Source organism: Nelumbo lutea, chromosome 1 (genome assembly GCF_056320005.1).
Source record: "Nelumbo lutea isolate HS-2025 chromosome 1, American lotus-T2T, whole genome shotgun sequence".
Classification (NCBI taxonomy): Eukaryota; Viridiplantae; Streptophyta; class Magnoliopsida; order Proteales; family Nelumbonaceae; genus Nelumbo; species Nelumbo lutea.
In genome coordinates, this window is record NC_142684.1 from 115,928,790 (window position 1) to 115,942,531 (window position 13,742).

General features: G+C 36.3%; 1 protein-coding gene and 1 pseudogene across 1 annotated transcript; one reads left to right on the forward strand and one right to left on the reverse strand.

The window, feature by feature from the left end:
• The first annotated feature begins 469 nt into the window (after positions 1–469).
• On the forward strand, positions 470–4,624 carry LOC148876965 (putative LRR receptor-like serine/threonine-protein kinase At4g37250; annotated as a pseudogene).
• Positions 4,625–11,226: 6,602 nt separating this feature from the next.
• LOC148876966 (calcium uniporter protein 3, mitochondrial-like) lies at positions 11,227–13,407 on the reverse strand. Its single transcript, XM_088979326.1, has 2 exons — positions 12,597–13,407; positions 11,227–11,809 (listed from the first exon to the last, which is right to left on the reverse strand). The coding sequence occupies exons 1-2, from the start codon at positions 13,182–13,184 to the stop codon at positions 11,318–11,320; spliced, it is 1,080 nt and encodes a 359-aa protein (XP_088835452.1). The 5' UTR covers positions 13,185–13,407; the 3' UTR covers positions 11,227–11,317.
• Positions 13,408–13,742: the final 335 nt, after the last annotated feature.

Genomic DNA, 13,742 nt, shown 5'->3' on the forward strand with positions numbered 1-13,742 from the left:
CCTTGTAAGAGAATCCCCTTCCATTGTTATTGTTATTGGGGCATAGTTGAAGAACTGGACTATTTTGTGGGCTTCAAAATCAGCCCATATTTCTGTTACTGTGATTAAAGTTTGTCAAACGGAAACTTCTAATAAATAGCAATACATAAATAGTCTCAATTAGACTAATTAATTAGATCAACGGGTTAATTTATAACCCAACCTAATCCTTGGATTGGATTGGGTCGGGTTATCCTCACACTCATATAGTTAAATATGAAACCCTAACTCTAATTTTCTGGTTAGAGAGGTCTAAATTCAATAGCGGAGGGAGGGTCGGGTTGAATTGTCAAATTTTGAACTGAAGCTGGGTCTGGTGCAGTGGAAAATCTTCAACCCGGGTGCTTGAGTGTGCATGAGGACATGATTTTCACTTCTCAGTCCCCTCAATTTAAGGGTTCCAATCCAACCATTTGGGAGTGCTTCTTCAATGGGCATCTTTGTTCTTCCTTTTACTTTGGGAAAGCCAAAAAACCAATTGAAGGACGGGAAGGCTCGACCCCTGATCGTGCTGTTTAGTTCGATATTCCAAAAGCTCATGGAAAAAGGCCTCATCCGGCCAATCTTCAGGGCATCTAAAACGTATCTGTTGAAAATGGGCAGAAATACTTTTCACTATAATTCCTGTGCTGATATCTTCATTTTTTTGGTAATTAAAATAGGGTGAAATATAAAAATCTTCCCTGAAATTTCTGATAATCATAAAAACCTTTCCTATAATTTGGTTTTAGTAAAATTCTCTTCTCTATTTTTGATAAAATTAATAAATACATCCCTTCCGTCAATGACCAGATGAAAAACGTTAAAAGAGATTATATTTTTTCAAAATACCTATTTTGCCCTTTTTCAAACATTGTTCATCTTCTTCTCCGTTCGAACCCAAAAGCAGAAGCAACGGCGGCACCCCTCTAAATCCGATCTCTTCCTCTTCTCTCATCTTCTTCGGCTTGTTCTTTTCTGTTCTTCTTGTTCTTCTTGTTCTCTTCTTCTGGCATTGTCTCCTTCCATCGCCCCTATTTTTTACCACCACCACTGCAACTCTTAGCAGTGGCGGTGCTTCATGCGAAACCTCTCCCTTTCCGCCATTCTCTCCCTCTCAATCTCTCTTTCCTATTGCCCCTCTCTCCCTCAACATAAATCAATAAGGCACTATTCATCCCCATCCTCGTTTGAACCCAGAAGCAAAGCAGCGACGGCGGCACCCCCTTTCAGCCACTCCCTTCCTCTCTCTCTCTCTCCCTTTCTCTCATTTTCTTCTTCTTCTTCTAGTCAGTAGAAATTCCCCCCGTTCTTTCCAACAACGTAATTTCAAGCGCATTACTAGAGACAATCGAAGGGCTGAAGAAACTTGAGTTTCTTAACCTTTCTGCTAATGCCTTGGTGGGAAAGAGTCCTCAGAACCTCACTGCTCTTCAAAATCTTACTATCGTTTCCTTGAGCAACAATTACTTCTCTGGCGGTGTTCCAAGTGTGTTCGAAGCCGTTCAAGTTTTAGATCTGTCTTCCAATCTGATTAACGGGTCGTTGCCGCCAGAATTCGCTGGAGTCAGCCTCCGTTACTTGAATCTCTCGTACAATAGGCTCGTCGGAAGAATTCCACCGGAATTTGGGAAGCAAATGCCGGGGAATGTCACGCTTGACCTCTCGTTCAATAATCTCACAGGAGAAATCCCAGAAAACGTAGTTTTTCTCAATAAAAAAACGGAATCGTTCGCTGGCAACCAAGATCTATGCGGGAAGCCACTGAAGAACCTGTTTGTCATGACTTCCGTTCTTTCTGCTCCACCCAATGTCTCTGAAATTACTTCTCCTCCTGCATTTGCATCTATTCCGAACACCATAGACTCGACACATGTAACTGGGTCATCTAGAACGATGAATGGGACTCAACAGCAAAGGCAGAGGGGTCTCAGACCAGGAACAATTGCAGGCATCATCTTTGGGGATTTGGCTGGTATCGAAGTTCTAGCTATGATAATCTGTTATGTTTACCAAATAAGGAAGAGAAGGAAGAAGGTGGTCAGTAGTATAGGATGCGCAGAGAAGAAAGACGAAATGGACGGGAAAGATATCTGGCATTTGTCATCAACAGAACTGAAAGGGCCGGCGTGCTGGTGCCTGGGAAAGAAAAATGACGATGGTTAAGAGACGTCCGAGACGACGAGCACTGATAGTGATGAAGATGAAGAGGAAAAGGTGGGTGAAGAGCAACAGAAAAAGCAGCAAGAACAGAAGGGAGGGTCTCTTGTAACTGTAGAGGAGAAACGGAGTTGGAGCTGGAGACTCTGCTGAAAGCATAAGCCTATACATTGGGAGCGACTAGTTCAAGCATAGCATACAAGGCCGTGCTGGAGGACGAGACGACGCTGGCGGTGTGAAGGATCGGTGAGAGTGGTATAGAGAGATAAAAAGATTTCGAGAATCAGGTCAAGCTTATAGCTAAATTGCGCCATCCCTATCCGGTGTGCATACGAGGGTTCTGAGGAGAAACTCGTCATCTACGATTACGTCCGTCCCTTGTGGCAGCCTTGCCGACTTCAGTTACAGTAAGTTCCTTCTCTTTCTCTCCTTGTTGTCTGATTGTCTCTCTCTGTCTGTTTGGTGCATAGTAGCAAAAACTAGTAAGGTTGTACTAAAATGCACGGTAATGCTGGTTTCGCCGTGTAAAGGTACAACCTTGGAACTGAGAAGTTATTCTCAATGCCCAGAAAGCCAACTGTCCATGGTAGGCCGTTGGCTAGGCTTTGCAAAGCCCTCTGCTGCTAACGATAGAGAATAGTTTATGATTGTCAGAAAATAAAATGCAATACCGCCCATTACAAATAATCTGTTCTGTTTTCATTGGAAATGCATTGCTTTTTCTCATGTCCTAGTCTGGACCGCCATACTGGTGCCGTCGCTCCCTCTTGCTTTTGAGTTTGAAGGGAGAAGAAGATGAATAGGATTCGAGAAAGGGTAAAATAGGTATTTTAAAAAAATGATCATCTCTTTAGCGTTTTTTGTTTTGTTCATTGACTGAAGGGAAATATTTGTCAATTTTATTAAAATAGAGGGAAAGATTTTGCTAAAATGAAATTATAAGGAAGATTTTTATGATTGTCAGAAACTTCAGGAAAGGATTTTGTATTTTACCCATTAAAATAAAATAAGAATTACAGAAGAGGAAAAAAACATTGCATGTGGAAGTGATGTGGTGGTACTTGTAAAGTGTCAATTGTTAATAGCAAAAGCTTCAATGTTGAAGCAAGCTTGAGGCATGATCCAATTATTCGACAAAGTGATGAAATTTGGTAATATTGAAATGGTTAGAAAGTACGTGTGTTAAAGACATACCTTCATATATGTGGGGGGCTCCAAGTTAAAGAGGGACCATTCGGGATTTTGATTCGCGTATATGCTGCTCCAAGCACTGAAAATATGGTTGACAAGAAAAAGTACAAGAGGATAATATTATTCCACTCCATATCCATATGAGGGAGCGGGAGTGGACCATTAATTAATTTGAGGCCATGAGGAGCCTTCATTCTAAGGTTCCATAGTTTATTTAGGGCTGTCAACTGGTCGGATTTAGGTAGAATTAGTTTCCAACCAATTATTAATTAGGACAAAATTATAGATTATTAACTGTCCTGATTAATGTAATAGACTCTATTAGGTTTAGACCTCATTATACTGAAATTTATATTTGTTTATATAACTTAAAATTTAAATTTTGATAATATAATCTTAATAAAAAAGATAGAAAATTATTAAATTATTTATATAATAATAAATTAAATATTTTAATTAATATTATCTTATTTATTATTATTTATCAATTATTAATTTAAGACAAAATCATTATAATTGATTCGATCAGCCAGATACTTTGAATAGATGACAGATCTCATAGTAATGCCCAACCTCTAGTAGATGGAAACCGAAAGGGAATAAAAAACAGAAGGAAATTAATTAAGACAACCTAAAACGAATATGTGGTCTGCATCGGGTGTTCAGTTGGAGCTGATGCTTGTCATCTTTTCCCAGAAATCATAATTGTCAAAGGCAAAAGCAGGAGCTAGAGCATATAATTAAGTAAATTCGTCCCGCGTCTACAGCGTGTTATCTTGTTTACATTTATTTTCTTTTATTTTCGGTTGGACCTAACACATTGTCTCAAATCTCAAAGTTTTTAATTAATTGCGTGCCTCCTCATAACCCGTGCTTAATTAATAGGTTTGTAGCCCGCAATTATAACTGAGTGGCTTTGCTTCTTTGGGTAGGCTTCCACTGCAGTTCAAAGTTCAAACTTAAACATGATCGATTCCAGTTGTTACTTCAATCGAGTAAACTCATCTTCTTTACTTGGTATCTCATCTCATCTTTTCTCAATTTGCATAATAAGAAAAGATGAGGATGATATTGGTTTGGGAAAAAGATGGACGATTCATAACAATGAAACCGGTACAAAGTATAGGCAAAGTGTGGAAATCAATTTTTTGGACTGATTTAAAATTTGGTGCTATTAAAATAAATTTTGATGTCTCTCCTAATAATGATGGAAAATGTTTTGTGACTAGTATTGTTCATGATTATCTTGATCGTATGCTAGCAGTTAAAGCATATAAACTTGGCACATGTACCATCAACCAAGCGGGAAGCATGGACTGTATGGAAAGCACATACTCAAGCAATAAATTATAGGGAACATCCTATTATAATCAAGGGTGATTCATTATTGATCATCTCGTGCCTCAACAAAAAGGTGGAAGTTCCTTGGAATTTGAAGGGTAGCATCTCTTGCTGCTTGAGGAAGAGAGTTATGTTCAAGAGAGGTCTTCGGTATGAGCATATTTTCAAAGAAGCTAACTAGGCAACATATTGGCTTGTTCATGAAGCTCTTTCTTCTTCTACCCCTTTCCTAGATTTTTGTATCAACTCTCATCCCCCTTCCCTTCTTATTTGTTTTGCATATTTTTGGAGACATACTACCCCCGTTGTGTGTAATACACTTCTTTCTCTTTTCAAAAAAATTAAAACCCGTACAAGACCATCATTGTTTTGTTGATAAATGGACTTATTCCATTTTGCTTTTTCTTTTTCTTTTTTTTTTTCTTTCTTCTGTCAAAATGCTGTGACATTTTCTATAGTAGCACTTGTCCACTTGGATGTCAATGTCATGGATCCATTCTAATTATTTATTATTCATTATAACACAAACCAAGAGTTAATACAAGACAGAGATACAAAAACAAAATGTCTGTTGGCCATGGTAGGAAAAAGGAGAAAAGCTCTCCATTTTCTACCAGAAAGAAAGGCACATTTGTTTTTGCCCTATTTTCAATCAACTGCTTTTTTTATTTTTCAATTTTATTTATCAGAATGGGCCATCCATTTAAATAGAATGGTCGGACCATCGACCTAAAAATCAATGGCCAGAACCATTCCATTTCCGGATCGTTTTCTAAAACCATGCTTTTAATAAAAAAAAAATAACTCTGGAAATGGCTAACGTGCATATTTGTTTCTGGACAAATGTTTTCTTGTGGAAGACAAGGGTATGGGGCTTTACTAGGTAGCAGTAGCTCCCTCCCCAATAACGCACCCAACCCAAAAAGGTTGAATGTTGATTGCTCTTTAGAGTAACATATCTTGTTATCTTTTGTGGTTGCCCACACCACACCAGACTCCACCAGAGAACAACCCGAAATAAAGTGAGCAGACCTGACCCCGTAAATCAAACCTGACCCAGAAATAAACTGAGCAGGTTACACCTAACCCAGTAAAGCCCTGGGCAGGATAACTCGGGCAGCTGGTTGGTTGGTCTAGTCATCTACAAGTCCACAACTACCACATTTATTCATTGAAGACGATTTCAGTCGGACACCCAAATTGGAATGTTCATAATACTGACTCTCTGATCTCTGTGTTTTGATGAGTCAGTTCAACACATTTTCGAAAAAAAAAAAAAAAGTCAGTTCAACACAAAATAATATTAGAATGACGACGACGACGACCCATTTAACGGTCACCGGCTGATTATCTTTGTCTTTGCTTCGCCTCACACATTAGCCTCCAAACATGGAAATTAGAAAAGAAGCGATCGCATACTAATAAGTAATCAATAGTGATACGAAATCGCTCCCCTCCTTCCTCGAGATATGCTCTGTTCCAATTAAGATATCCAGTTTTGGACTTTTCGTTAATAGTTTATTATTAGATTGAAAAAAAAAAAAAGATAGAACATCTCATTCACATCTATTATATATAAATATAATAAATATGGATTGAATAGGCTTCACGAGGCAAGCAGCAGTGTTGTTCATATATATCCATCCCCACAAGAAAGCTGAGGATGACTGTGAATGACTGGATGAGGATGAGGATTGGTCTGAGTCTGACTAGAAGAAACTAAAGATTTTAAGTAAGAAACGGACCAAACGCTAAGTTCTCATCATTTGTTTGTTAACTAATCATAATCCGCGCCATCGCTCCGCCGCGTTACCACCTAACATTAATTAATTAATTCCTGATGTGGTATCAAAGAGGATGTTAATCCTCATTCATACATGGTGAGAATGGGATAGGTTATAGGTAGGCGTTGGACTCGGAAACTCTTAACAGTAAACCCAATTATAATAAAATAATAAATTTGGTTAAATGGCGGATCTGGTTAGCTCCATTCTCATATCTTGAATTGTGCCCTTGCTGCATGCAAATTGCAATCCTTTAGCAGAGTCTGAATTTGCTGGAGACAATCATGCACACCGGGCTGGGCAATAATACATCAGTATTGCAGTGTTGCGTATTCATAAGATGTGGGTCACACGTGGATACCTTGTATATGGCACACTAGTGTATTCACTCGTGATAGATTAATTGCCCAGCCCGGTGTGCGTGATTTTGTTTGTAATCCATCCATGTGCCCATTGCAACTCTTCTAGACCTGTAAACACATTGAATTCAACCAGATATATCCAAATTTCATTGATTTTATATTCACATATTATATGTTATTAATAAATTAAACTAAAAAAATCAAAATATTATATTATTAATACAATGAATTAAAAAAATAGAAATTTTATATTTAATGATCAAAATAAATTGAAATTTGTTTGTGTGACACTTGAAAGTCTAATTAAAGTGCTTAGCAAAAAAAAAAAAAAAGTCAATCACATTAAAAATCATCTCACACACTATTTACTTTAACTTGGGTGAAAGACTTAAGCATATCCTAATTTTTTCAAATAGATTTATATATATCTTATGACATGATCTCATTGGACTTAACTCTTAAGCATACCCTCATTTGTTCTCCCGTTTTATATAACTTCTTTTAACATTTTAAAATTACTATTTTGCCCTTTGAAAAGATGGCCTTACTGTTCATCTTCTTCTATTCTTCCTACCCAACTAAGAACCAGCTGCATTGGTTCAAGAAGGTCCTTTATGAGATGTTGTTTCAAGTTTAATGAGAATAGGGGGGGGGGGTGTAGAATATTTAATTTGGAGACTGATGAAGGGTGAAAAGTCCTTTTAAGGTCATAAAGAATATTTAATTTTATTTAAAAAACTCAGGGTATGTTTAAGTCAATTTATGAACTCATGGTATGTAGTAAGTCTTTTTCTCTTTTAAATTGATTCATGCTTAAGTGCTTCACAAGGTGTACTTAACATTAAAGACTTTAACAACGTAATGTTACTTGTGAATCTCAATTTATCACAAGTATACTTTTTTTTTTGCTTCATGGGCGTCTTCCAACCCATAACAGGCTGATTCGACCCCAAGTCTTCACTACAATCAGCTAAAGAACTTACCAACTAGCTAGTTGGCACCTTGCTTTTTATTGCCTAAATTTGAACATATGATAATTTAGTTTTTTTTTTTCTCTTTTTTTCTGGAAAGCTAATTAGATTGTGTCTATTCACCAATTCATGAAAATGCACACACCCCTCAAACTTCTAGATTCTGGGAAAAAGGGAAATGAACCTAACTAACCAATCTAGAACACTTTAAAAGCATCTCTAGCTAAGAGTTACAACAATAAGACCAACTTTACTATAATATTATATAAACTTTTAACTATAGTAGTAAGTATGCACATGCTTTGCAGGTACCAATTCTATATGATGATAATGATAGTAATAATGTATCAAAAAATTATATTAATATGTATTTTTATTTTTTATTTTTTATTTTTATATTTTGATTATTAATAGATTGCAGATTGCAAAATCCAAATCTGATTATATAAAAAACCCCATCCAAATATCATTGGATCAAGTTTGGAGCTTTACATATCATTGATAGGCCTACCTACTTAGTTGGATTCTTTTTTTTTTGTAATATTTTATCTTTTTGGTGTATCTTATTTTTTATTTATTTATCAAAGAAATGTAACATTTAAATAGAGATAATTGAATGAGGTGAATGATATTGTTTGATCCAAGGTGTCAAGCTGAACACACAATAGATAGTCCTGCCAATTGGACGAGGTTGAGGTGGAAGGACGAGGTTGTGCACCGTAGTCTACAAGCATAAAGAGAATCAAGGGCCTGAGGAATTTATCCCTAGGTAGGCACTTCGACGCTCAAGTTAGTAATAGAGAGAGAGAGAGAGAGAGATCAACTAGGCTCAGCAAGTAGACAATTGGTCCAAGCCGAGGAGAGTAATGTGTGCTAGATCTCAATAAGCTTACCTTGAGGTGTAGATGCCTTTATATGGACCAAACATCCATGTTGTAGTTGGATGAGATTCGTGGGGTTGTCGGGATAAGGTCACCACCGAGGTTCTTAGGAGGTCCTACTCTCCTTGGCGGGCTGCGTCTCTTTGTCCGTGCAAGACTCTGCTTCCTCATGAGGCCTCTTCAGCGGTTATGATGGCACATGCTAACGTAGTCCAAAGTTACTAGCCACGAGGTAGATCACGTGATAGCTTTGGCCAGCTAAGGTGTCACCCAAATAATGAAAAAATAGTAGTAAGGGTGTCAATGGACTGGTTTTGGACTGAACCCTATCCAATTCAAAATCTATTTTGATTAGACGGACCAATAAGACATATTGGATTGGACCAATCCGGTCCAAAATATTTATTAGATTGGATTGGACCGAGTTCATTTGTAATAAATTCATATTGGATTGGGTTGGGTTAAGTCAATATCTGGTCCATTGATATAATATAAGAATATAGGTGCCAATGGACTAGGTTTGGGTTGAAACAAATCTAAATTAAAACAAATTTGAGTAGATTGGATAGTCTAAACATTAAATTGAACAGGTCCAAAATATTTACGGTATTCGATTAGACCAAATCCAATTCAATTGACACCTCTAAGTAATAGTTCAATTTACAATTTAAACACCACAATTAAATAGAGACTTAATTCAAAATTGAGTATTTTAGTTAAAAGAATGTTTAACAATCTTCTTATTCATATTTTTAATAGTAGTGTAAATATAGAATTAAAGGTGTGTTCAATTTTTTTATATAATTATTTTTGTATTTCCATGTGTAAAAAATAACTTTGATATGTTACACTTATTTCTTCTTTAGTATGATAATTATATGATATTGTACATGTGCCTAAATGCTTTTTTGTTTTGCAAAATTCGTTCATTTTTTTCATTTTTTATTTTTTTATTTTATTAATTTTTATTGATTTATTTATTTATTTATGACATTAAACACTTACAAATTTGACCTAAAAGTTGAATTATTGATCTTTGCCAAATAGTAAAATAATTTCATTTTTGCTTAATTCTAAGTTATGTATTTAATTTTCATTATTAATAAAAAATATTCTTGTTTATTACACTTATTCATTAATTTCATAATAAAATATCATAAATGTATCTAATTTTTTTTCTATATTTTGTTTGTTATATTTACTTATATTTTAAAAATTTTATTACCATGACTATATAGGTTGATCAATTTTACTCGGATGGTTGAATTTCTTAGATACTACTTTGATAAAGAATGGATTGGTTATTAAGTTAGTTTTAAAACATATGGGTTTATATTGTTAAAAATATTGGCATAAATCTAATTAGTATCATTTATTAGTGAGAAATAATTTGATATATGTTTTAATAAGAGAAAATTGGAGTTAATACTTTAAATTATAAGACTTAATGAGAGGGAATTAAATAAGATGAAAAGTAATAATTGAAGTTACATTTTCAACCTTTACAATCAAAGATGCACTAAATAGACAAATATGAACATTTAAGTAATAATTAGAATTGACATTAAAATTATAATAAAATAACTTTTATACCCTTTTTCAAACAATAAAATAAAAACTAATTTTAATCCAAAACTTTGCATTTCCACTTATATATATATATATATATATATATTTTTTTTTATATATCGAATCAAATGATGTTCTATATCGGCTTGGGAGGGCATCCTTATCTGAAATCAAAAGATCAAATTCCGATCTTGCAGCCCTAAATTCGATTCTTCCAGGTTGCAGTATATAACTTTCATTTTCTTGTGTATCTGCAATCCAGATCTGCTAGAAACAGAAAAGTGTCAGACATCGATATTGTTATCAGATCAAAATATTTGGCAATTATACATGCCTGCCTCCTCGCTTTTTTGTGTGTGTTTGAGGAGATTAAGCTGGATGTGACTTATGTTAAGAATTTAAAATTAAATCAGAGGGTTTAGATTATACTCTTCCTTCCTTTCTTCTCTTTGTTTATTTTTTTTTCTTTTTTTTTTCTGAAATTTGTTTATTTGAGTGGTGGAAACAACAAATTTATAAAAGCTTCAAAAAGCTACCGACAGTGAGCGTATATCAGGTGGTCAAAAGGCATCCCATCAATCTTACTTTTGTCTTTAGTTCCAGCAGGGTCCTTTCTTGCCGCATCCCCGCATCCTCCAAGTTTATGATCCATAAGGATGCTAAACCGTCCATTGTGTTTCCCCCTGCACTTCCACACTTCATTTGAAGTGATTTGAGTGTCAGGATCCACTTTTAACCAAATGATCAGGCGTTCGGTGCTCTTCCCCTGTTCTGGTCTCAATTCTCATATTTGGTGTCCTAAATCATGCCACCCTGTGAAAGCAAAATTTTTATCCTCTTGGTAACCCCAAAATTAAGTTAATCTTCCATGGGATCTTTTAATAGTCCCAGATTAAGCAATGTTATGCATTCAATAGTAAGACATGATTAGGATGGATGAGCGATGGGCTAATAACCCAAAATTTGCCAAGTCTATTAAAAAAAAGTAAACAAAATTTCTTTTCTTTTATAGCATCTCTTCTTTCTTTCAAAATATATTATTATGATGAATGATGGAAGACACCCAATAACGTTCTTCCAGAACTGTCAAACGATGAAACCGGCTCTGAAGAGAAGGATGAGGAAGGATAGCACAGTCTCCTGAGCTTCTTAAATCTTTCCATATCGAAATTCTTTCTCTCCATAAGCCGCTTCTGCTTCGCACTGAAACGGCTCGCATAGAATCCTTCGAAGGAAGGATCTCTTGATGTCCTAAGGAAGAATGCATAGCCCGCCATACAATAGATCGACGTGACATAGAAGCAAATGGGCTCCATCACGTCCCAAGATAGCTCCCAGAAAGTAAGCCTCATGAACCCCGCTGTCTGGACTATGAGAAAGCCCAGCCCAGCCCACAGCTCTCTCCGAACCTGCGCCTCTGCTTTTTCATCGATCTTCATTTTCTCCTTCTCCATTCGTTCGAGCTCTTTTCTTCTTGGGTCGTTCTGGTCAACCATCGACAGAGGAATTATGCTCTCGATCGCTTTTGTCACCTGTAATAAAAAATGTGGAAAAAAATCTAAACTTTGGGTAACTCCACCAAATGAATTACTTTTGGTCATCAGACCGATTTTTTATCGGCTCCCAAATAAAGTTACATGGAAAAGGTCCAAACCCAAACCAAACAGGGTCTATCATTGATGCGAGGCAGCCTTCTGGTTTTTTTTTGGTGGGTAAATTCTTTTGTTTTTCTCGCCGAGTGACCAACTCGGCACTCGGCGGTGGGAAACTAGAGCATGCATTCATGCATTGGGCATTCCTTTATTGAAAATTTAAAGTTCTCCATTTTCCGAGAGAAAAAAAAGAAATAAAATTTATTTTTTAAGGTATTTATTTAGTTGGAAGACAGGGAAGAACTTGAGCCAGCCAATAGCAGACGAGGCATCCACGTATCTCTCTGGACAAAACTTGTTAGAGGCAACCAGGATTTATTCACTGTGTTAATCCTGCTAAAAGAGGTGTAAGGCTTTTATGGTCTTTTCACCTAAGGTTAAAATTAGGTATCAAACATGTAACCTTTGTACACGTTTTTCTAGATCTGGCGACTTGAGGTTTCCTGTTGAAAAGAAGACATAAAAAATAATAAAAGAAATATCAGACTTAATCTCAAAGAAGAAAAAGAAAATCTGAAAAAGAAAAAGAAAAAAATTACGTGTTGCTGAGGTTTCTGGTCTAGAGGTTCATGAACAGATGGAACTCAATCCTGTAAAAGAATATTAACCTAAAAGAGAAAATAAAGAAGAAAAATAAAGAAGAAAAGTAAAGAAAAAGAAAATTCACCTCTTCTGGCCGGAGGAAGACGCAGTCACCTAGAACAATAACGGTTCCTGATTGATCCAACATCTTCGCAAACTCCACACCTTGATCGGAATTGGAGCAACCTTCCAAACAGATCTGAACAAATTCCGAATATGGAATAGAACTCTTTGGGATCTGTCTCAGTTTCGACTTTAACATTTCCAACTGCGATAGCCTAAGCAATTTACGCGCGTCTTCGACCGAAATCCCATCCCTAGAATCCGTCTGCGTCACTGGAGGAATCAAACCGTCTAATCGAAGACGGTCTTTGTTTACGCCCATTCCTCTCAGCTTCTCCATTAACTTATCTCCGATTGGCAGAGAACGAAGCTCTGACGACATTGCTGGTTGAACTAGCGGTCTCTTATGAAGGAATCTCCGGAAGAAGCCATTCTCGCCGGAATCCGTTGAGGTGAGGAAGTCGCGTCGGAAGGTTGGGGTGGCGGGATTTGTGGGGACAATGTTTTCAAACGACTGAGAAGAGACAGGGGAGTGTGTTAATATTAGATTTGGGGAGGAGATTTTGGTTACATTGAAAAGACGGTGAACTAGGGTTTTTCTCAACGCCATTGATTTACAGAAGAACAGAACCAAAAAGAAAAAAAAATCTATATACAGAAACAGAAGAGGGAGAGGTGGAATGGGTTTCCTGTTTGGAGCTCCAGTTTTCGAGGATGTATTTGTTTGAACTGCATGAACAAAGGAGAGGCGTTGGGACTTGTTTATATAGGTCCCAAGGCGAAGGAAGCTTTTAAGGAGGAGGAGAGAGTATTTTATTAGGAGATTGAAAATTGGAAATAGTATACAATATTTTGCGTTAAAACCAAATACCCAATATTCTTCTTTTCCAAAGAAAATATAAGTAATATATATCATATTCCAAGGGAATTATGCTTCCTAACTATTTCAATTTATCGTATCTCGCGATAAAGAAAATAATTCGTTACGTATATATAGAAAGATTTCGTCATTGGGGAAAAGACGAGATTGTCTTTTCTTTTTTTTTTTTTTTTTTAAGATGAGATTGTCTCTACGTGGTTTGGTTGGGTCCACGGCCACGAGGCACGAGCGAAAGACGGGGAGCTTGAAAAATCTGTTGAGCTGTTGAGAACCTCCTACACACAAACA

Excerpts from the sequence above, each read along its gene's own strand:
- LOC148876966 (XM_088979326.1), bottom strand. The coding sequence starts at position 13,184 with ATGGCGTTGAGAAAAACCCTAGTTCACCGTCTTTTCAATGTAACCAAA. Across the intron at positions 11,810-12,596 it reads TCTTCCTCCGGCCAGAAGAG|GTGACAAAAGCGATCGAGAG; the intron begins GTGAATTTTCTT and ends TTTTTATTACAG.